This window comes from Octodon degus, unplaced genomic scaffold, assembly GCF_000260255.1.
Source record: "Octodon degus isolate 3935 unplaced genomic scaffold, OctDeg1.0 scaffold00131, whole genome shotgun sequence".
In the NCBI taxonomy this organism is placed as follows: domain Eukaryota; kingdom Metazoa; phylum Chordata; class Mammalia; order Rodentia; family Octodontidae; genus Octodon; species Octodon degus.
Window position 1 is genome coordinate 534,857 of NW_004524707.1, and position 22,858 is coordinate 557,714.

General features: G+C 53.9%; 2 protein-coding genes across 6 annotated transcripts in view; one reads left to right on the forward strand and one right to left on the reverse strand.

The window, feature by feature from the left end:
• The window catches only part of Tmcc2 (transmembrane and coiled-coil domain family 2), a 42,069-nt gene extending 31,419 nt beyond the window's left edge, over nucleotides 1–10,650 (forward strand). For all 5 annotated transcript variants that reach the window (XM_023701194.1, XM_023701195.1, XM_023701197.1 and 2 more), the window contains 3 exons: nucleotides 5,597–6,537; nucleotides 8,007–8,142; nucleotides 9,590–10,650. In XM_023701194.1, coding sequence (XP_023556962.1) covers nucleotides 5,597–6,537; nucleotides 8,007–8,142; nucleotides 9,590–9,901 — 1,389 coding nt within the window. In that variant the 3' untranslated portion in view covers nucleotides 9,902–10,650. The remainder of the gene's footprint in view (nucleotides 1–5,596; nucleotides 6,538–8,006; nucleotides 8,143–9,589) is intronic.
• A 7,082-nt stretch (nucleotides 10,651–17,732) lies between these two features.
• Nucleotides 17,733–19,535, reverse strand: LOC101582778 (glyceraldehyde-3-phosphate dehydrogenase-like). Its single transcript, XM_004641184.1, has 4 exons — nucleotides 19,287–19,535; nucleotides 19,116–19,225; nucleotides 18,632–19,000; nucleotides 17,733–17,841 (listed from the first exon to the last, which is right to left on the reverse strand). The coding sequence occupies exons 1-4, from the start codon at nucleotides 19,533–19,535 to the stop codon at nucleotides 17,733–17,735; spliced, it is 837 nt and encodes a 278-aa protein (XP_004641241.1).
• Between the last annotated feature and the right edge of the window lie 3,323 nt (nucleotides 19,536–22,858).

Here is a 22,858-nt window from a genome sequence, read left to right on the forward strand (position 1 = left end):
CTCTCTCTCTCTCTCTCTCTCTCTCTCTCTCTCTCTCTGGCAGAACCAGGGATTAAACTCAGACCCTTGCGCTTGCCAGTCAAGTGCTCCATTCTCTTTTATGGCCAGATTAATCCATTTTGTGGGACAGCACTTTTTTTTTTTTTTTAACTTACTCATTGGTTAAAAATATCCTTCTGAAGGACTGGCCAAATAGCTCTGCAGATGAAAGCACCTACAAGCAGGCGCAGGGGCAGGGGTTTGATCCCGGGGCCTGCTGTGCCGGCCCTGCCTCCAGGGCACGCTGAGATGAAAATTGAGACTGGGTGTGCTGACACATGCCTGTAATCCCAGCACTTGGGAGGCTGTGAACAGGAGGATCACTATGAGTTGGATCTAGTAGTGAGACCCTCAACACCCTATAGACCCTTCCCTAAAATACAGAAACAAAACAAAACAAAAAAGTCCTCAGTTGTATCTGCCTTTGGCTGCTGTGCAGAGTGATGCTATGGACTTTGTGTCTAGTGTTCATGTGAAGGCCAACTTCAGGTATCCAGCTTTTTGGGGTGTGGAGCTAGCAGTGGAATTACTGGGTCATGTGGTAATTCTGTGTCTAAGTATTTGAGGAACTAGCACAGCGTTTGCCTCAGTGTCTACCATTTTACTTTCCCACCAGTGATGTGTGAGGATTCCAACTGGGGCACATACTCACAGACGCTGTTTTGCTTATAAAAATATACCACAGTCCTTCTGCATAGTATGTTAAGCTGCATTTGCTTTTGCGTGCCTGTTTCATGTCCTTTACTCACAGTCTTGTCTCATCCCTCCGTAACCCTTCAGGGTACGCAGAATTACCCTTCTTTTCCAGCTGAGAGAAACCAGACTGAAAAAAGGGTAATGACAGCTGGATGTGGTGGCATACTCCTGTAATCCAAGCATTCTGGGAGGCTGAGGCAGGAGGATCACAAGTTTGAACCTAGCCTGAGAAGCTTGTAACTTAGCTAGACCCTGTCTCAGAATTAAAGGGGTGGTAGCTAAAAGGGCTGAGATGCAGCTCAAGCATAGTGACGTGCACAGACAGACAGACAGACACACACACACACACACACACACACACACACACACACACACGGTAGCTGATCGAACCAGGATTCTGAATCAGTATCCAGCTACAAATTCAGTCTCCTTCCTATTGCATTGCACAGGCTTATGTTCTGTCCCATTACCAGTCATTTTTGGCAAATCTTCCTCTGCTCAGGCTCTGTTCTGCTCCTGTTCCATCACTTGGAGCAGCGGTGCTCTTGCCTCCTTTTTCTCTCGTTCTCCTTCCTCTGTGAAGGCAGAGTCCTCTACGTCTGTGTGTCTGTTTGGCAGCTCCTGGGCTTCCTTTGCCCCCATCACCCTATCTTCCTCTGGTCCTGAAAGGGAGCCGTTGCCATAACACAGGTACCTGGGGAGAGTTCCCGCCTCGCTCAGACTGCTGCTGCCTCTTCAGGGAGCAGTGTCAAGTGGGGTGCCCTATAGCCGGAGATGGAGCAGCTGGTGGCAGGTGCTGCCAGCCTCCCAGGGGCAGGAAGGAGTGGTGTCCTCAGACTCCCTGGCCAGAGGAGATCCAGGAAAGGGAGTGCTGTTTCTAGCATCCACTAGAAGGAGGGGTCAGCTCTGGGCGATTCCATCCTGCTGGCCCTGCAATGTCTGCTCTCCTGAGTTCATGGGGCTTCACAGCCAGGATCCTACAGCAGGATTGGGGGATTTTGCACAGTTTTGTTTTCCCACAAAGGACTAGACAGCTCAGCCGCCAGGACCCGGGAGAGCTGGAGTTTTCTTCCAGTTGGCAGTTGGCACTAGAGACCTGGGAGGAAGAGGTGGGGCTTGTCCATCCTAGATGTGTTTAGCTTGTGTATGATGATAGCAGTGCGGAGTATGCGAACTGTGGAGCTGCACCAGGGTGAAGCCACTCTACTCTGTGAAGAGGGGCGCTTACCAGGCTGGGACTCCAGGCAGGCTCTGTCTTCATCCCTGACCTCCTGCCTGCTTCCCCAATAGGCAATGTGTGGATTGGGATCTAAGGAAGAAGTGATGTGGGGAGGAGCCCTAAAATGCTTTCTTAAAGGGCCAGGGGTATAACTCAGTTTTAGGGTGCTTGCCTGGCATGCACAGGGCCCTGAGTTTGCTCTCCAATGCTGAAAAAAAATATGCTGCTTTCCTGGGCTTCGGACTGCAGGCAGAGGTGAGCTGGGCCTCAGTCCAGACCTTGTGGTCACTCTGTGATGTGTTTGCCCACTGGTGGGAGAGCTTCCTCAGGACATCCAGTCACTCATAAGTGGTTACTGTGGTTACTGAAATGTTTCACCCTGAGCAAAAACTGCTACGAGATCTTGGTGTCTCCCCTACGTCATGTGCATGCCCTTCACACACACACACACACACACACACACACACACACACACACACACACTGCTATGTTCCACACAGGGCTGAGCCGGGTGGACAAGTGCCGTCTTCCTGGCAACCACTAGGAGAGGTCAGCTCTAGTGCTGAAAGCTGGAGATGTCACTGCGCCCACACGCAGTCTATGGAGGAGATTTACACTCTTTGAATGCTTTGAGGATTTGCACTTGGCAGAGGGATGTCAGGTGGTGTTAGAGTGGGGAGCTCCATTTTTCCCCTTGCTCACTTGGGGTGCAAAGTCCCACAATCATGCTGTGGGAAATTCCAGTTCACTTGCTCTGAAGTGAGGCCAGGCCTCGGTTGAGGACACTGGAAGGCACGGAGGACCAGGACCCCACGCAAGACCATCCAAGGATACAGCATCTCCACCTTTGACTCTCTAGTTGTGTAGTCCTGGACAAGGTAGTTAAATTCGTACGTGTGGGCCCCTGTTCCCCTCCTGTGAAGTGGGACTAGCAGTGCTGCCTGCCTTGTGGGGCTGTTATGTTAGGATAGGAGTGTGGCAGGCTCTGAGAGCTGCCCCTTGCACCCAGGGCCGGTCATGTAAAGTTCTTATCTTTGTCCTTTATGCAAGGCATTTAGAATAGGAACGTGAGGTCTAGAGAGAAGCTGAAAGACCAAAGGGAAAAGATCTCACATCCTGGGGAGTCTATGGGGCAGAGCTGTCCCCAGGAGGCAATACAGCAGAGATGTTTTGTGACTGGGCCCTGGCATTATGAACCCTCCTGTCACCGAAAGGTTTCTGGGCAGGAGGGGCAGAAAGCAACTGGTGTCTTGCTGCAGGGACCCCAGGATTGAGTCTGTGGTGCAGGACAGGACTGGGCCAGGGGAACAGGACCCAAGCCCCAGGCCTCCCCACCATTAGGCCCCAAGTTTGTCTGTTTTCCTCATTCACTGACATTTCACAGACAGCTTTGACTCTGATTTTCCATTTGTAAGCTAGACAGATGCCAAACTGAGGGAAGAAGGAGCAGAGCTGCCACAGGGGAGCCAGGGCAGGCGAGAATCTGCTATTTCACATTCTTCTATAGTCCAAAAACACTTCCGCTTTTCACAGCATATTCACATCCATTTCTCATGAGCTCCTCCCACTGGCCCCCAGCAGGTGGGACGGACAGCTCTTCTCTCTCCAGCTGACAGAAGAACCCTGCAACTGGACCCCATTTCCTGGATGTTCTGCCCTGGCAGGGAGTAGCGGAGGCCGTGCCACATTCGTGATAAAGGCCAGGCGTGATATGTGGAATTTAATTGGGGGGCTGGGGAGAGAGTGCTTGCTTTTTTTTTTGCGAAACTGGGGATTGAACTCAGGCCCTTGCGCTTGCCAGGGAAGTGCTTATTCCACTGAGCCATCTCCCCGGCTCCTGCCTAGCTCTTGAGAGGCCCAGGGTTCAACCTCCAGCACTGGAAAACAAGTTTTGTATGGTTTTGTCAGTACTGAGTATATTTGTTAGTATACTCTGCTGACTAAAGTTACCACAGTTTAGTGGTATAGCCCTCCCTGCTGTGAGGGGAACAAAAGATTGCACTGCCTAGATCAGAGGCAGGCTTTCTGTATGGCTCTTACTGCTAAGTGCTTGGCAGATACCATCAGTGTCAGCCTCAGTGAAGACTTGAGATGAGATAAGGTTACGCCCATTCTACAGGCCTGGATGCTGAGTCAGGACAATGCAGAGATGGGCCAATTGCTGTCCCTGGGTTTGAAGCCAGATGGTGAGTTAGGCCTTGGGGTGGATCATTAAGGGCTATTGGGAAAGAGGCTCTTGTGGTTGAAAGGCTGGATGTTCTGAGCAGCATTCCACGAGCACATCAGGAAAGCACAAACCCAGAGACTAGGAGGGCAAGGGGACACGGGAAACCCAAAGGCAGCCAAAGACAGTGTGACTTCAGGGAGATGAGGGAAGGCCTTGTCCTCCTCCCCAGCATCCTAAGAGGACCTGAAACAGTCCCAGAGGAAGCCCCCAAGGCACCGCCCTCTCTGGCTTCTCCCTGGCTCCTCCCTGGCTCCTAGGTTTGTCAGGGTTTTTGTTTTCAATGGGGTTTTCCAATAACTTTGTGCCTTGGCAGATGTGGAGCAAGCCGCCCCTGCCTGTGGCTGGCACGGGCTGTTTCCAGTTCCGGTGCATGTGACCCGGCCACTTTCTTTGTGTCTCACCCCCTCCCCCACCCTGCATACTGCTCACCCCGCTCCTCCCCACAAAGATCTGACCCGGACTTACCCGGGGTGTTGCTGTGTAAAAATACATGGGGTTGAGCCATTTCCTGCCGCTTCCGTTGTTGCATTGTTGCATGGCGATAAGGCCTGAGCTCACTGCAGACAGATTCTCCATCGGGCTGGCGCAAGACAGCGGCCCCAGGAGAGGCTCCAGGCCAGCGTGGCAGCAAGGGCACTCCATCCTCCTCTTTTCTGTGACCCTTCCTTCCTCCTCTCCTTTTCTCCATCCCTTTTTTCCTACTCTCTGAGTTTTGTGCTTCCCTGATGTGCTCAGGAAGCTTGTGTGCCTTGCGGTGGGCCGGGAAGAGGGGCTCTTGCTTCCTTCCTGCATGTCCTTGCATTTCCCAGCTGGGCGGCCGTTCCCCTTAGGCCCCCAGAGTGTGCTCTGCTGCCCTTAGCCTGTGACTCGCCCCACACTCCAGATCTTGGGACCTGGCCTACAGGCCAGGGCAGGGGTGGGCCACACTCCTCTCCTGGGTCTGGGGGACAGGGAAGGGTGGGTGCTTCCACCTTCATGAAGCGAAAGAGGTTGCTGCTGCCTTCAGAGAGCTGGAAGGTAACAGAGGGCCCCCAAGAGATAGCAGAGAGATGGGTGACAGGCTATGTCAGTGAAGACAGGGTGGGACAGTGTCTAGGCCAAAGGGGCAGCTCTGGTCACTCTGAAGAACAGGCAGCTTGAGACAGTCTTGTGAGGAAGTGGAGTCCCCTGGGACAGACCCTGTCCTTCCAAGGTATCTACCCTCAGGCACCCTGGTAAGCAGGTCCCAGCAGGAGTTCTGGCCTGGAGGTTCTGTCTTCACAGCTGTGTTGTTGAGTAACTTGCTAGAGTTTCCTGCATCTGCTTCCCAGGTAGAAGGACCAAGACCAGAGGTGTCCCTTGGACACAGCATACTGCTGAGCTATTGCCTTTGGCCACATGATTAATCTGTGCCTTCCCTTTGCCTCTTTCCCCAGGGTGACAAGGGAGACCCCGTGGCCCTGAGCCTCCCCTCAGGCACTGGCCATGGTGACAGTGATGGCCCCATCAGCCTGGACGTGCCCGAGGGGGCACCAGACCCCCAGCGGACCAAGGCTGCCATCGATCACCTGCACCAGAAGATCCTGAAGATCACAGAGCAGATCAAGATCGAGCAGGAGGCACGGGACGACAACGTGGCAGAGTACCTGAAGCTGGCCAACAATGCGGACAAGCAGCAGGTGTCACGCATCAAGCAGGTGTTTGAGAAGAAGAACCAGAAGTCAGCCCAGACCATCGCCCAGCTGCACAAGAAGCTGGAGCACTACCGCCGGCGCCTGAAGGAGATCGAGCAGAACGGGCCCTCCAGGCAGCCCAAGGACGTGCTGCGTGACATGCAGCAGGGCCTCAAGGATGTGGGTGCCAACATGCGTGCAGGCATCAGTGGCTTCGGGGGTGGCGTGGTGGAGGGCGTCAAGGGCAGCCTCTCTGGCCTGTCGCAGGCCACCCACACCGCCGTGGTGTCCAAACCCCGGGAGTTCGCCAGCCTCATCCGCAACAAGTTTGGTAGTGCTGACAATATCGCCCACCTGAAGGACCCCCTGGAGGACGGAGCCCCTGAGGAGGCATCCCGGGCGCTCAGCGGCAGCGCCACGCTCGTGTCCAGCCCCAAGTACGGCAGTGATGATGAGTGTTCCAGTGCCAGCGCCAGCTCAGCCGGGGCAGGCAGCAATTCCGGGGCTGGGCCAGGGGGTGCTCTGGGGAGCCCCAAGTCTAACACGCTGTACGGTGCGCCTGGAAACCTGGACACTCTGCTGGAGGAGCTGCGGGAGATCAAGGAGGGACAGTCACATCTGGAGGACTCCATGGAGGACCTAAAGACGCAGCTGCAGAGGGACTACACATACATGACACAGTGCTTGCAGGAGGAGCGCTACAGGTAGGCGCCTTCAGACCTCCAGGGCCTGGGCGAGTGAGGCGAGGCGAGGCCAGGGCAGAGGCCCAGGAGGGGGCTGGCAGGGGCCTGGGCTGCTGGCTGGCTAGCAGGGGAAGGACCCAAGCGGCCTTCTCTCCTGAGATGCTCTGAGGACCCTGCCCTGGAACGTGTTACATGGCTGTGCACAAGCGATGGCTACTTTGGAGAGCCTGGTGAAGACGGTGACACAGGCTCGCTGCCCAGGCCTCTTTTTCTGTGGGGAGTTTGGTTTGGTTTTTGTGGAGACAGAGTCTCGCTGTGTAGTCCAGGCCGAGCTTGAACTTGCAGCACTCCTGCCTCAGCCTCCTGAGTGCGAAGATGATAGGCCTGGGTCAGCCCCCAGCCCAGCTCTCTTGTAGACTTTGTATCTGAGGAAAGCAATAAACACCGTATGCTGTGTTGTCCTGCAAGGGAAGAGGATGTCGGTCCTGTGATCACAGTGCTGTTCTGAAAGTGGAAAGAGTCCAAACCATAAATCCAGTGTGACTATGTAGCCACGGAGGCAGCCCCTGAGGGAGCCTGAATTCCAGCTGGGATCTCCGGTCCCCTTGCTCCCTGGGAGTTGAAGATCTTTCCACTTGTTAGCCCTTTGTTTTCTTCTACTTATAGAGAAGGTCTGTGGAGTTGAGAGAACCCTGCCTAAAACCCAACCACCCCCAAGAACAGTCATCTGTAGATACTTGTAGCTTTCAGAGCAGGTGTCGTGCCCTCTATATCCAAGTGCCCCTGGTACCCAGGGGTCATCTGAGCCCAGGTAATGAGCCAGATTAAAAGTCCGTCTATCCTTTTTTTTTTTTTTTTTTTTTTTTCAAAACCCCAAGGATTGGGACTGGAGAGATGGCTCAGTGGTCTAAAGCACCTACTTGAAACAAGCTTGGCAAAGCACAGGGACCGCAGTTCGATCCCCCAGCACCACATGCCAGCCAGCCCCGCCCCCTGGTGGGCTGAGCTGGCCACACACACACACACACAATAAATAAATGTAATAAATAAAAATAAATAAATAAATTAAAAAAAAAAAACCCAAGGATTGAACTCAGGCCCTTGCACTTGCCAGGCAAGCGCTTATTCTACTGAGCTATCTCCCGGCTCCCCATCTATCCTTAACTCCCCCATTCAAGAGCTGTGTGATCCTAGATGGGTTCCTAGCCCCTGGGTCTCAGTCTTCCAGTCTGTCAAATGGGGGCACCACTGGTACCATCTCATGGGGCTGCTGTGCTGTTCTATGAATAACGTGGGTAAAGTGCTTGGCACAATGCCTTGCATGTAGAAGTGCTGTGTAAATAATGGCTTTGATGGTTGTGGGATTCAAATTAGAACAGGGCTGGTCCTGGGGAGTAGGTTCATTAAGTGCTGAGAGAACGAATAGTTGGTCATGGGGAAAGGAAGGTAGCTTGCAGCCGGGGCTGATGTCACTCTCCCTTGCACTCCAGGTACGAGCGGCTAGAGGAGCAGCTGAATGACTTGACTGAGCTTCACCAAAACGAGATGACCAACCTGAAGCAGGAGCTGGCCAGCATGGAGGAGAAGGTGGCCTACCAGTCCTATGAGAGAGCTCGGGACATCCAGGTAGGCCAGGGACGACCCTGGGGAGGCCCCGGTGGTACTGGCAGAGCTACGACCGTGGAACAACTGGGGGATGTGGATGGCAAGGGCAGTGCATGGGAGGGCAAGAGCGAGCGGACCTATGGCCAAGAGTGCCAAGGCCACGGTGACCACAGCCCAGCCTGGGCTACCTATGCCCTGCCCTTGCCATGGGCGGGCCTCAGTCCCTCGGGAGAGCTGAACCCACGCTAGCCTCTTTGCTTTGCTCATCAAGACTCCCATTTACCAAGACAGAAAGTCACAGTAAAGGGCTGTCCCCCAGCTGCAGCTGATCAGCCCACCCCCAGACCCCTGAACTTTGGCAAAGGGCCCCTGGTATTGTCCCCTTTTGAGTAGGGCGGCATGCTACACCCTTTTCTGTTGCTGTCACAGCATGCCCACGGCCAAGTAATCTGTGAAGGGAAGGGCCTGCAGTTCTAGAAGCCAGCAGCGTGTGGCCAGCTCGTGCTGGCCTCTGGGACGGTGCACGGTGGGAGGCCTCACAGTGCTAGGAGCTGTACAGAAGAGATTGTGTGGCGGGCAGGAAACTGAGATCGGGGCTCACGTTTGCACTTTTATAACAATCCAGGGCTGGTGTGATAACTCAGAGGACTAGGTGCTTGCTCAGGTAAGCCCAGGGACTGGGGTTTGATCCCTGGCACCACATGCCGCGCTGGCCCCACCCTGGGCACACTGAGCCGGCCACAGTAGACTGTGTGTGGTGGCGGTGCATGCCTGTAATCCCAGCACTGGGGAGCCTGAAAACAGGATCACTGCCAGTCTGAGCTGCATAGTGAGACCCTGTGCCAAATACATAAAAAAAATTTTTTTAATGTATATATCACAACCCACTCACAGTAATTTACTCTCTGCTAGCTACTGCTAGTCCTTCCTGAGGACAGTGCCCCTGTGACCTGATTGTCATACACTAGGCTCCTCTTCTGGATGTTTTTTTTTTTTTTTTTTTTTTGCAGTACTGAACGTGGAGCCTAGGACCTTCACAGTGAGCTCCAGCTCCAGGCAGCCTTTTTTTGTTTGTTTGGTTGGTTTTTTGAGACAGGGTCTTGTCATGTAGTTTAAGATGGACATGAACTTACTATGTACCCCAGGCTGGCTTTAAACTCACAGTAGTTCTCCTGCCTCAGCCTCCTGAGTGCTAGGATTACAGGTACATGTGACCATGCCCAACCTTTTTTATTTTTTGCAATAGGTTCTCTACCAAATTGACTGTGCTGAGTTCACACTTAGCATTCCTTCCTCAGCCTCCCAGAATGCTGAGATTACAGGTGTGCACCAGCATACCGGGCTGAGGCCCCACCCCTTAAATATTTCTCCCTTTCCTGGCTTTGCCACACTGGGGACAAAGCTTCCAGCCCGTGAGCAGTGGAGGAACCCCATTTAAACTGCCCATCCCTGGCTCCCATCCCCGCAGGAGGCCGTGGAGTCCTGCCTGACCCGAGTCACCAAGCTGGAGCTGCAGCAGCAGCAGCAGCAGGTGGTGCAGCTGGAGGGCGTGGAGAATGCCAACGCACGGGCCCTGCTGGGCAAGTTCATCAACGTAATCCTGGCACTCATGGCTGTGCTGCTGGTGTTCGTGTCCACCATCGCCAACTTCATCACGCCGCTCATGAAGACGCGTCTGCGCATCACCAGCACCGCCCTCCTGGTCCTCGTCCTCTTCCTGCTCTGGAAGCACTGGGATTCCCTCACCTACCTCCTGGAGCACGTGTTGCTGCCCAGCTGAGTGGCCAGCCTGCCCCACCCCATGCTCCCTGGCCTCCTGCTGGCTACTTTTCCAAGGGGGACCCTGGGACTTCAGAGTCCCTTGGACTTCATGTGTCCGGTTTGGCCTCCTGCCCAAGCTGTCCATTACAGCTGTGCCCATCGCTCCTCTGTTCTTGCTTTTGTCTGACACCTTTTCTCTGTGGCCTAGCGGAGGACACCAGGACTGGGTCGTTTTGATTATTTACAGGAATTCTCCCAGCTGACCTTGGGATGCCCCAGGTCAAGAAGGCCAGTAAGAACAAGGGAAAGCCAGGTCTCTCACTTCCATTTTCCGAGGAGAGAGCCTAACCTATAGGCAGCCATGGCCTCCCATGGAGACAAGAGAAAGGCGACTGAGGGAGAGATTGTGCTGGGCCCAGAAAGCACAGGAAGGCGCGGCTCCCAGGCTGCAGACACAACCAGGGCCTCAGAGCAGGCGCCAAGCAGCTCTGGAGAGCACAGCCCATCCCTTGCCCCTCTTTCCACAGAGCTGGTTGGGCCTGGCTGCTGGGGCTGGGTTCTGCCCTGGTCTGAAGATACAGGCTTGAGGCTGGTGTGGCTTTGGACTCGTGTGTTCCCTGCTGGTCTCTTCCTGCCTGTCACTGGATCTTCTGTTTTTAGGGAACAGGCCCCGGGGGCTCCAAGCCCTTCTGCCTCTGGGCAAGCACTGGATCCTATTTATTTATTTATTTATTTGTTCCTTTTTCCCTTGCCCTTCCTGAGCTCCAGGAAGAGGACCTGCCTGGTCTTCCCTGGGAAGCCAGGGCTTGTCCTTGGCTCATCAGGTATTCCATCCTGTGTAGCTTCTGGAACATCCTGGCTGGGAGAAGTGGGGTGGAGCTCCCCAGCCCCACTACCCCGCACAGCCCCATAGCTGGGTGGGAAGAGTGTGGCCTCTCTTTTATATGTCTATTTATTTTGTATGTGTGTATTTGTGGAGAGGCTGCTGTTGTTGCTTTCTTTTTTTAAAGCTGTGGAGTGTTGTGATGGTTTCTGTTCACATCTCAGCCTCCCCACGGGTACTTCCAAGCACAGAGGGCATTTCTTGGAACGGGAGAGAGGAATCCCCCGGAGCAGGGAAAGCAGTGCCTGCCAGCTGTGTGGACCTTCCTGAGAAATAAATAGCCTCTAAATTTTCAATCCATTCTGTCTGGTGTTGGTTGATTACATTGTCAGCACGGAAGCCACGGAGCTGTCCCCCCCCACCCAAGCATTCTGGGTAGCACAGGCTGGGCCTCATTTGCTAGCCGGAGGCCTTTTTCGGATCTTGATACCAAACAAAGCAAGCCTGAAGGCCTGGATGACAGCAGTCATACCCAAGTGTGGCCACTAGATGGCAGCAGAGTCATTACTCTGAAACCTTTCTCAAAGCAGCTACTTTGCCAGTGCCCACTGCCAGGTCAAAGAGGCGCACCTGTTTCCAGGAGCTGGCGTGTAGCTTTATTTTCCTAGAGGCCAGAACCTCTGTCTGCAACCCACCCCTGGCAGTTCCCGCAGAAGGCAGGTGCTAGATTCCCAGCAGGAGCCGCATGGGAGTCAGAAGAAGCCACCTGAGTCTCCCTCTTGGGAGGAGGGATGCTTACCTACAGGGAAGCGATTGTGGGAAAAGCCCTGGGCTCTGGCCTGTAATTAGTGACCCAGCGAGTCACACGTTGAGGGACCCCACTTTCCATAGTGGAGTAGGATAGGCACAGTTGCTGCTCATTTCCGTTCTGTGAGCCTCACAAGTCTAAAGCTGCATCTGTATCTGTGGCCCCAGGCTCCCAGGCACACAGGGAGTCAGAGACAGTGCCCTAGATGTCCCGAGAGATCAGATCACAAGAGAAAGTGCTAGTGCCACTCGGGGAGGGTGGCATTAACAGTTTGACCTCACCCTTTGTGCTATGTGGGTGTTTCAGCTGGTGACCTTACAAAACCTTCCAACGTCATCATTCCGAGACCCTGCACCCCCTTCGCCTCCAACCACATGCATGCACACACCTCCCTTGGGGGCCACAGGTGGCCCAGAGCCTGCATTCTTGGGTCCCAGGTGGGGGGTGGCTGTTGTGAGAGGCAGACATTTTCCACATTCCTCCCAAGGTCAGGTGCCTTCCTAGTGCTGGCTCTTAAATGTTACAGCTGGCCCCAGTCCACAGTAAAGGGAGGAGGGGAGAAGTCCCAGGTCCCTGCTCACAGGACAATGCACCCTGCGTGTTTGCCTCCCTGTGGAAACCGTATCCAGAGAAGCCCTGCCATCTGGCTTTCGGTTTGGTGCCTCTGATGCCCACTGATGTCACTTTGTTGATCTGAGCCTCCGATTTCTCTGCAAGGGCTCTGCCTCCCATGTGCTGCCTCCAGCCAGTCTCCTGCTCTTACCCGGGGTTCACAGAGTTGCTAAATCACAGTGGCCACCACCACAGGGACTCAGCCTCCTTCCAGTTGTAGGACTAACCTGAGGCTGGGCTTGGAACATCCATCCCATGGATGGGGGGACTGGGAGCTCAGCCAGACTGGTGCCCTCCCCATGGCCTACATGTCTACGAGAGAGCAGTTAAGAAGGCGCCTCTGCCTGGATTGGGGCTTCCGCAGCGCTGAGCACTTGCTGGCGGTCCCTGTGCAGAGCCAGCATCCCGCAGTCTTGCGGGTCCCAGCAGGTGCAGCCCTGCAAAGATTACCACACAGCTCAGGTCAGGGTATTGCAAGTGGTTCTGGGCTGCAGAGAGGCATGGGAAAAGACATTGGAACTACAGGCAGAGATAAGGGGAATGGCACTAGGACACCTGGAGAGATTTTGGGTGCTACCTAATTTTGCTGTAACTGGCAGGACTCTTAAGTAAAGCCAGATCTCCATGGTAGGGGAGAGGCAGACCTGAGCTCCTGCCCCAGCACTGCCGCTTGCCTTCTATTTGGCTCCAGCTGCTGTCAGACCAGTCCTCCGGTCTGCCAGTGGGCATGGATGACACAGGCGCAAGATCTTGGGTGTGTGTCAAGATTCAGCATAGTGCTTGGAACAACAGAGCAGTCAACCCAGGCGGTTGCTATCATACCTTGTCCTGGGTCTGCCTGTGTTCAGTGGCAGGGCTAGAGCTGCTAGAGAAATCCAGGAACCCACAGAACCAAGCAGGCCTCAGACTGCAGCCCCTGAGAGCCCAGCAGAAGCCTTCCCACCCATTCCTCTTCTCTGGAAGCTAAGAGCCTGCTCATTCCCAGAGACCTCTCCCCTTGGTCTCTTAGACAAAGCTGACCCAGTCCCAGGGTCCCAGCCCAGCTTGGCAGGGGCTGGATGAAGCTTGCCTGGCCTAGGCCAGCTGCCTCCACACTAAGCTTGTGGGTGTACCAGTGTTGGGGGGCTCTTCTTCCTATAGGCCATGGTCTTAGCTACCTTTGGGTGTCCCCATCCCTTTCTAGCTGATATCAGCTTCAGGCACCATGCTGCAGGATGGAGGGGGGAAGAGAAGTTTTCCCACACGTATGAATCAAAACTGAGGTCACGAGCCTCAGTTTCCCACTTAAACATGCCTGTGTCACCTGCCTAGTAGGACATGGGTGAGGCCCAGATGTCAGGTTCCATTCCTAGTCCCCAGGGCCCACAGCTCTTTCCCCTTGAGAGCTACGTGTCAGAACTGTCAGGCCAACTGAGGCCCTCAGGAAGGGCCCGATCTGCCCAGGGCCAGGGCTCAGCAGGTGTTGGGACACTGGCCAGCCTTCAGGTGGAGATGGAAGGCTCGCAGGACACCGTGGAGGGTGGGGTGGAGGCTGGGCTCGCCCCAGCACATCCAGACCTGTTGGTAGGTCCTGAGTCACCCAACAAGTGAGAAGGGCAGCCTGGGTGGGGCAGCCTGGGCAGCTGCGCTGCCTCCCATATTCAAGGAGCTTCTGCAAGCCCACCTGCCTTTGGCCCTCTAACCCAAAGGTTCCTGTATGCCAGAAGTGTCCTGAGCCCGGCAGGGCTGGACAAGACCATGGGCCAGACAGCCGGCCATCAACTTGGCTCTGCTTCTGGAAGCTCCAGAGGGAAACTCGCCAGGCTCCAGGTGCTCAGGCCCTGTACCCTTCCTTACCTTCCTTTTTTAAATTTTTGGTACTGAGCATTAACCCAGAACCTTCACAATGAGCTATATCCCCAGCCCTTTTTCATTATTTTTCGAGATAGGGTCTAAGTTGCTAAATTGCCTAGGCTAGGTTCCAACTTACAGTGCTCATGCCTCAAACTCCTAGAGTGCTGGAATTACAGGTGAGTACCATTGCCTGGCTACTGTGGTGATTCTGGTGACAATTTTAGCTCACTGAAGACAAGTTTAAAGAATGTGCTCTAGAAAGAGCTGGGTTGCTCTCTGGCTGTTCTGGGGCTCGGTTCTCTGGTGTCCTGCAGGAAGGTCAGGTCTTTCAGCAGTTAACAAGTCACCCACTTGTGACCTGTGCTGTCTCTGGTTGGGTGCCCTGTCCCTTTCTCAGCTGATATGACCCCAGGCATTTTGACTCAAGATGGAGGTCAGAAGAGGGGCTTTCCTCTGAGTTGGCTGAGACATGAATGCAGGTTGGAGATAAAATGCCAACACACACCTGCTGTGTGTCTGTGACTGACCCCCCTCCTCACTTTCTCAGACAAATGGGACCAGGCCAGGCCAGGATGGAAAGGCCAGAGAGCTGGCAACCTGGCGGTTAAGAAGGAGGGAAGAGTAGTGTCTCTTTCTTTTTCTTTCTTTCTCCATTTTCTCCTCTGCTGCTCTTAGGATTTCATCAGTGCTTGGCAGCCTGGAGTCCAGACATGTGACCCCAAACCACCCAGCTTTAGGTTCAACTCCACTTATGAAGTACAGGTTTAGTCAGGCCTGTGGTGCAGGCCTATAATTCCAGGCCTCTAGAAGGCTAAGAGTAGAAGGAGCACAAATTTAAGCCCAGCCGGGGCACATCTAGCTGTTTAGCAAGACCAAATTTCACCAAAAAGAAAATTTAAAAAAAAAAGTAACTCAGTGGCAAAGCACCACTGGGTTTGATCTCCAGCACCACCAAATAGGTAATTAATAAATAAATGAATAAATAAGTAGGGAGATGAAATACAGCCCCACTCAGAGACCACATATAAAAGAAGGAGGAAGGAGAGACAGGTGAGGAAGATGAAGGAAGGAAGGAAAGGAAGGAAGGAAGGAAGGAAGGAAGGAAGGAAGAAAGAAGAAAGAAGAAAGAAAGAAAGAAAGAAAGAAAGAAAGAAAGAAAGAAAGAAAGAAAGAAAGAAAGAAAGAAAGAAAGAAAGAAAGGGAAAGAAAGGAAAGGAGGGAGAGGAAGTTAGATTTCAACCCAGCCAGCGCAGTCACAGGCCCTCCTCACTCACCGCCAAGGTGGAAGCCGGCAGAGTTGGGTGTGGTGGGCTAGGGCAGGAAGAGCTGTGCTCCGGCCCAAAGCACCATGGGTGAGAGCTCCAGCAGGCCAGCTAAGCTGGAGGTGGGATGGATGATACTGCTTGCTCCAGGCACTCACTACAGACAGGATGTGGGCAGCTACTTCATACTTCAGCCCTGCCCACACGCCAGGAGCAGGATGCCTGGAGAAGGGGCTTCTCTGTCTTTTTTTTTTTTTTTTTTTTGAGGAACCAGCAATTGAACTCAGGTCCTTGAGCTTGCCAGGCAAGTGCTTATTCCACTGAGCTATCTCCCCAGCCCCTTCTCTGTCCATCATGATGAGAAGGAACCAGAGTGAGGATAGCTTTGGGAGAAAGGAAACTGTCCCAGAACTTCCGGGCTTTGACAGCTTCGGATGGGTTGTTCAGTGCTTGAGAGCAAAAGGGAAAGAGAATAGCTCTGGGATCAAAGGGAAATGAAAGCAATCCCCTCAGGAAGAACCAGACTGTCCTTGAATTCTGTGCCCTGGGGGTGGACGCTGAGGTGTGCTGTGTGATGCTGAGCAGATCGCATCACCTCTCTGGGCCTTGGTCTTTCTGTCTGCACAAATGGAGAACTCAGAAAGCCTTAATATTTGGGGAATGGAAGTTCTGGATTTCAAAGCTAGGATTGCATACACCTAGGCAGCACTCTACCCAAAATGGGGGGTTGGGGTGGACAGATGGATGAGGCTAAAGAGGAGCCATGCCCTGGGAGTTCAGGAAGACCCCACAAGGTGTCTGCTTGACACCAACTCCAGGGAGGCATCCACTGTGGAGGGAAGGTTTGGCTGAGGCCATGAGCAGGATTGTGTGCAGAATCAGGGGCTGATGGTAGGTTGGGGTGGGGAACAGCTAGGTCTGAAACTCCATGCTCTGACAACTCCAAGGGTCCTCACTGCTGGATGCCTACAATGGGGCCAGAGAACTCTAAATGAGGGAGGGGGCAAGATTTAGCCTCCACTGGCCTCTCTGTCACCCCAGGAGCAGGCTGAATTTGGCAGATGCCAGGGTTCCCACCCTCAGGCTCGCAGCTATAAGATCACAAGGCAGTGGCTTCTGCCTGTGGTCACTGTCTGCTCTGGCAGAACTGGAGGGTGTACAGAGGCCCCGCCCTGGCCCCAAGGTGTGGCAGCGTGAATCCTTTTTTCTGTCCAGGACCTCATGGCTAGCACAGAGTTTCTGTATGCGCTGGTTCATTTTGTCCTCAGCCCTGGAGAGCGGCTGGTTGAGGCGCCACCTGGCCCCACTTTGCAGAGGAGCAAACTGAGTCTCAAAAAGACGAACAGAACTGACTCACAGACACACAGTTGGCCCATGGCCGACCCAAGGTAAATTTGGGTTTCCCAGCAACACCGCAGGCCACCACCAAAGTCTGGCAACCCAGTCAGGCTCAGCATGGCTTATTCATGTACAGGGCAGGCGCCCTTGGGACCAAGAGTGATGGTACAAATCCCCAGCCACTCACAGCTTAGTTGAATTAATTTAACTCATTGAACACTTTCTGGGCTCTGTGGGAGAAAAAGGCTGGAGTCTGGAATGTGGAGAACAAAAGCAGATATATACATTTTGAAGAAGTGGAAAGGGAAAAGCAATCCCAGGGCCGCCTGGTGTCTGCACACACTGGAGAAGGAGAGGTGGGCTGGAAGTGGGAGGGACCCTGGCTCCACCCTGAGCCACACTAGGTGCATCTGAGGTCCTCAAATAGCACTGTCATCATTTAACAGAAGAGAAAGCTGGGCCACAGAGAGAGCTACTTGTGGAAGGTGGAGGGAGGCCCCAGGGTTTAACTTGAGTCTGCCTGGCTTCAAGGCCCCTGGCACGCCCCTGCCCCTGCCTGGCCTCAGGGCCCCTGGCACTGCCCACATGGGGCCAGCTTTCTACCTCAGTCCCTCACCTCTAGCACCTTCATTTGGCCCAAGGAGAAGCCAAGAACAAGAAAATCAGTCGCAGAAGATCTAGAAAGTGACTCTCACCTGACTGTACCCAAACAGAAGCACCTTCAGATTCCCAGAGGACAACTCCTCCTTTCCCACTTGCCTCCCACAGACTGGGTGTCCCTGCTACTTGCCTCTGGCCTCTGTGGACTCAGTTTCCCCATTGATATTCTATTGGCCTGTGCTTCTGTGGCCCCCCACCCAGGAGACATCAGGGACACAAGCTCAGGCTTGACTGGAGGTTAGGACAGATGATCCACTGCTTCAGCAGACAAGTCAGGAGGGACAGGGTCCCCTATGCACCCTGACCTATAGTTACCTCTGCTCTCTGCAGGCACTGGGGCCACGGAGAGGGCGTGGTGTGGACAGGCCTGCTGGATGAGAGCAGGTCTGGGAGGAGGTTAGGAAGGGTGTGGTAAGAGGACACCTCCCAGGCTCAGAGTGATCACTGGAGGTGTGCCTGCCAGGCGAGCAGGGCACCGTCTCCACCCCAGACCCATCAAGGTGTAAACTCAGTGTCAGATGTACAGCCCACTCTCAGGGTCAGCCAGTGCCAGCTCACCAGTCCTGTCTAGTTGGGTAGTGGGCAAGGATGACCAGGGAGCCAAGCCCCAACTGTCCCCAGAGCTGTGAAGACAAGGGTGGGGAACTTGCCCTCACAGGCCCAGTAGGCCAGAAGCTTTGTCTCCACAGCTGCCCTACCCCAGAAGGAGCAGGGGCAGACAATGGTTGGGTGACTCACCAGTGAGCCATCTGCGCATCTCCACCCTCTGGCTGACCCAGGAGTGCAGCCCAGCGCGTCTTCCCGAGCAGAGCACCAGCCTTCCATGGGGGCAATGGCTTCCCCTCTGCTCTCCAGCCCTGCTTCCTGCCTCTTCAGAGCTATCCCATGCCATGCCCCACAGGACACCATGGCACTGGGACCTGGTGTGACTGCCTATTTTCTCTTGCCCCACAGGCTTCACCCACTCTCCCCTCATCTGAAGGGAGTGCCACTGTCATTCCTCCCCCTCTTCGGAAATACAGTTTGGATTTCATCTGCATCATTCCTTACTGCAAGAATATGTATGTGGGGCAGCAAGAGTCTTGTTCCACTCCCCTGGAGACAGGACTCACTGGTAGGATCTTTCTTTCTTCCTTTCTTTTTCCTTTTTTTGGCTGGGTACAGTGGGCTTTATTGATGGTGTGCAATGGCAGCCAGCCAGGGTTCCCGAGGCCCCTCTCCTTCTAGGGGACCTGGGATAGATGCTGTGAGGGGAGATTCTCAGGGTTGGGGCTGAGTAGGGCAGTGACTTCTACAGCGTGGCCTCTCCGTCCCTCTTGTCTCACTGGGCTATTGGGAGGGCACTTACTCCTTGGAGGCCATGTGGACCAGAGGTCCACCACCCTGTTGCTGTAGCCAAACTCATTGTCATACCAGGAAATGAGCTTCACAAAGTGGTTCTTCAGGGTGACACCAGCCCCAGCATCAAAGGTAGAAGAGTGGGTGTCGCTGTTGAAGTCACAGGACACAACGTGGTCCTCAGTATAGCCCAAGATGCCTTTGAGGGGACCATCTGATGCCTGCTTCACCACCTTCTTGATGTCGTTGTATTTAGCCACTTTCTCCAGGCAGCAGGTCAGATCCACCACTGACACATTGGAAGTGGGCACACAGAAGGTCATGCCTGTGAGCTTCCCATTCAGCTCTGGGATGACCTTGCCCACAGCCTTGGCAGCACCAGTGAATGCAGGGATGATGTTCTGGGCAGCCCCAAGGCCATCACGCCACAGCTTCCCAGAGGGGCTGTCCACAGTCTTCTGGGTGGCAGTGATGACGTGGACTGTGGTCATGAGTCTCTCCACAATGCTGAAGTTGTCATGGATGACCTTGGCCAGTGAGGCTAAGCAGTTGGTGGTACAGAGCGTTGTTGACAATCTTGAGGGAGTTGTACTTCTTGTAATTCACAGCCATCGCAAACATGGGGGCATAGGCAGAAGGAGCAGAGATGATGACCCTTTTGGCACCACCCTTCAGGGGAGCCCCGGACTTCTCCATGGTGGGGAAGACACCAGTGGACTCCACCACTTACGCAGCGCCAGCTTGATGTTGGTGGGATCTTGCTCTTGGCTTTTGCATTGATGACGAGCTTCCCATTCTCAGCCTTGACAGTGCCATGGAACTTGCCGGGGGTGGAATCATACTGGAACGTGTAGACCATGTAGTTGAGGCCAATGAAGGAGTCATTGATGGCCACAACACCCACCTTGCCAGAGTTAAAAGCAGCTCTGGTGACCAGGCGTCCAATATGGCCAAATCCGTTCAGTCCAACCTTCACCATCTTGTCTGGATTGCTGCTCGCTGCACGGGAAGAAGAGCTGTCAGCAGGAGCACAGAAGCAGAGAGCCCCTTCCTTCTTCCTTCCTTCCTTCCTTCCTTCCTTCCTCTTTCTTCTTTCTTTCAAATTGAACCCAGGAACTGTACTAGGAATTGAACCCAAGGCTTTTGACTGAGTTACATTCCCAAAACTTTTTAAAATTTTGAGACAGTCTTGTTAAATTGCCCAGATCAAACTTAAACTTTGGATCTTCCCGCCTCAGCCTCCCAGGAACCTGAGATTACAGGTGACATTCAGCAAGTGCCACGGTGCACACCTGTTATTTCAAGCATTTCAGTGGTAGGGTGCTTGCCTAGCATAACCAAGGTTCTAGGTTTGATTTCCAGTACCACAAACAACCAAACAAACACATAACCCCCCCAAAACCCCACAAAGTAATCATTTGACAGTCTGGCATATGTTTGGTCCCTAGAAACAATTCCACTTATGGGTTCCCTTTCCAACATGGTCCGTAGACTGGATCCCAGCCCTCCAAGAGGGCCAGGCCAGGGGGAGGACCTGTCTCCTGGCATGGGCCCTCATGCTCTGTGGGCCCTGCTCTGGCATAGGCACACTGGGCACGGTAGTGGGAACCTGTCTCTAGAGCATGGGGCTGCTTGAGCACTGGCCTGAGCAACTGCCTTGCTGGTGGAGAGATGGCTGTGGGAACATGAACCCCATTCAGGGAGCCCCAGCACTCCCCAGTCTCCAGCTTCCTGGAGTGTCCAATGTAAACTGCCATCTTCACAGAAAGCACACGTGTTCACACATTCCTGAGATACCAGCATCTGTGCAGAGCACACGTGGACCACAGGCTAGGAATTGCATCAGGCAGCTGGTAAGTGAAACTGCCTGCAAGTGCCCACTTCCAGGCTCAGGGCAAATTCCACCTGTCAATCCATCATTCAGGTTTACATACACCGCCTTAGACAGATCCTAGGGCACAGACTGTAAGTGAACCAATAGGAGGCTGAGGCCCGGAGAGGTCCAGCACTTTGTGCAGCATCACACAGGCAGTCCAGATGGTCGTTCGGAACTCTGTTACCCTCAAGGGGCCTCTGAGAAGCTCAGCAGAGCCTGCTCCACACTGGAGATGACATAGTAGGGAAGAGGCTGTGCTGGTCGGGTACCCAGTGGACTCAGAGCTGCTCCACAGAGGTGTGCACAGAGGTGTGTGTAGGCTCTGGGGGACCTGAGGTTTTAGCAGTGTCTCCCCATCCCCTACCCTGGGCAAAGGCAGAAAGGGGCCAGGCTGTGGCTTAAGAGGTGATAGGGTAGGGAGGGGTAAGAGAACTTCCTGGGTGGGCACAGCCTATTCTCTGGGCTTGCTTCACTCCTCCAGGTTCGCCTGCTCCCTAAAAAACTTCTCCACTGACCCTTAAGTCTCTTCAGTCTGCGTGGCCTGGCCACTCCTTCTGTGTTGCTTTCCCCATTTTCCAGGTCCAGAGCTGCCCTGCACCCTCTTCCTCATGTCCAGGCCCTGCTCAACCCCTCAGGGTCTGCTTCGCACTGCACTCTGAAGCCTGCGTCCTTATTCTACTCAGCACCTCACCTGGCCGCAGTTGAGATTGGTTTATTTTTTATTTTTTATTTTTTTTAAATTTTATTTATTTATTTGTGTGTGTGTGTGTGTGTGTGTGTGTGCGCACGCGGCCAGCTCAGCCCACCAGGGGGCGGGGCTGGCTGGCATGTGGTGCTGGGGGATTGAACCGTGGTCCCTGTGCTTTGCTAAGCTTGTTCTAAGTAGGTGCTTTAGACCACTGAGCCATCTCACCAGCCCCGAGATTGGTTTAATAACCTCTACTCCCAGAGATGATGAGCTGTCTTTTGTCTCCCTTCGTTCGGTGACTTTATGCCAAGAGCAAAACCTCCGTGGCCAGAGGAAGACCGACCCCCTGCTCCTGTTAGGTGGAAGCCAACACGGGTTCTTAGGCGGGACTGGGAGAGGCACCTAACAGCCCTCCTAGGCTGTGGTGAGTACAGGAGAGGGCTCTGGAATGAAAACTGACATTTTCAAGGCTTTCCTCAAACCACATTATTTCCCTTCACTCCAAACAGTGGCAAGATGCCTGAGCAGGATGGTGCCAGGAACTGGAGAGCTGTTGTGGCACAGGGAGTGATTCTCATCCTGCCTGATTTGCAGCCTGGGCTGGGGCTGGGGCTGGGGCTGGGGCTGTGCTCTCTGGGCTTCAGATGATGAGCTCTTCTCACAAAGAATTCACGAGCCTGTGTTGGTTTTGCGTCTATCTCTCCGACTAGACTTCCAGGCTCTGGAGGGCAGGGAATGTACTCTGTTCACGTCAGGATCCCCAGGGCCAGGCTCTTTGCCGAGCACCCACCCAGTAAATGCTCAATAAATGTTAATGAAGAAAAGACACAGATCACCACCTCCGGGGGCGGCCTGATTTCTAGGCATGGCCTCTCACTAGGGAGTTTTCAGAGTTCCTGATGTTTTTTTTTTTTTTTTTTTTTTTTTTTTTTTTTTTTTTAGTTCCCTATGCTGATCAAAGGACAGAATGGCTCTTTTGGGTGGTTCCTGAGGCCACCACTTTGCTTCTCTGCTTAGTTTCAGCCCCAGATACGCATCTTAGGTTTTCCTGCCATCTGGCCGGAAGCCCCTACAACTGTATCAGTGTCCCACCCAGACCTGGAGATTCACCCCCAACCTGATGATCTCAGCTGTTCATAACCGCAGCTATTTCCAGCACAGCACGGGGAGAGGGGAGCCAGTGACCTCGTGGCCTCATGATCTGACACCCTTCAGGGACCTCAGACCTTCTGTGCTGCCTGCCTGGCCCTGCCCCCACCCACTGTCACTTCCTCCTTTTTAGCAGCAACAACACAATGCCAGTTCACTTTCCGCCACCTCCTGTGGTTTTGCGCTCATCCTCAGCAGCCTGGGTGTCTTCAGTGTGGGTGGGCCTTGAGCCCAGGTCGGGAGGATCATTCTCCCAGCTGTAAACTTCCCAGGCGTTCAGTTTCAGGATGGCTCCAGGACGGATTCCCCTTCATTCCTGGGTCAGAAGCTCTATATTTACCCTAAATTCTTCTTGTCTCAACTAAATCTTCCCTGCTCTACAGGCTGCTCCACCTGTCAATCCATCATTCAGGTTTATATACACTGCCTTACGACAGATCCTGGGCTGGTAAGATGGCTCAGTGGTCTAAAGCACCTACTTAGAACAAGCTTAGCAAAGCACAGGGACCGCGGATCAATCCCCAGCACCACATGCCCGCCCCCTGGTGGGCTGAGCTGGCCACACACACACACAACTAAATATTAAAAA

What these genes read in the sequence shown, in the direction of transcription:
- LOC101582778 (XM_004641184.1), bottom strand. Translation starts at nt 19,535, where the DNA reads ATGGTGAAGGTTGGACTGAACGGATTTGGCCATATTGGACGCCTGGTC. An exon ending in CAACATCAAGCTGGCGCTGC is followed by an intron (nt 19,226 to 19,286) that starts GTAAGTGGTGGA and finishes GCTCCCCTGAAG; the next exon opens with GGTGGTGCCAAAAGGGTCAT. An exon ending in TTTGTGAAGCTCATTTCCTG is followed by an intron (nt 17,842 to 18,631) that starts GTATGACAATGA and finishes TTGTCTTCACAG; the next exon opens with CTCTGGGGACAGTTGGGGCT.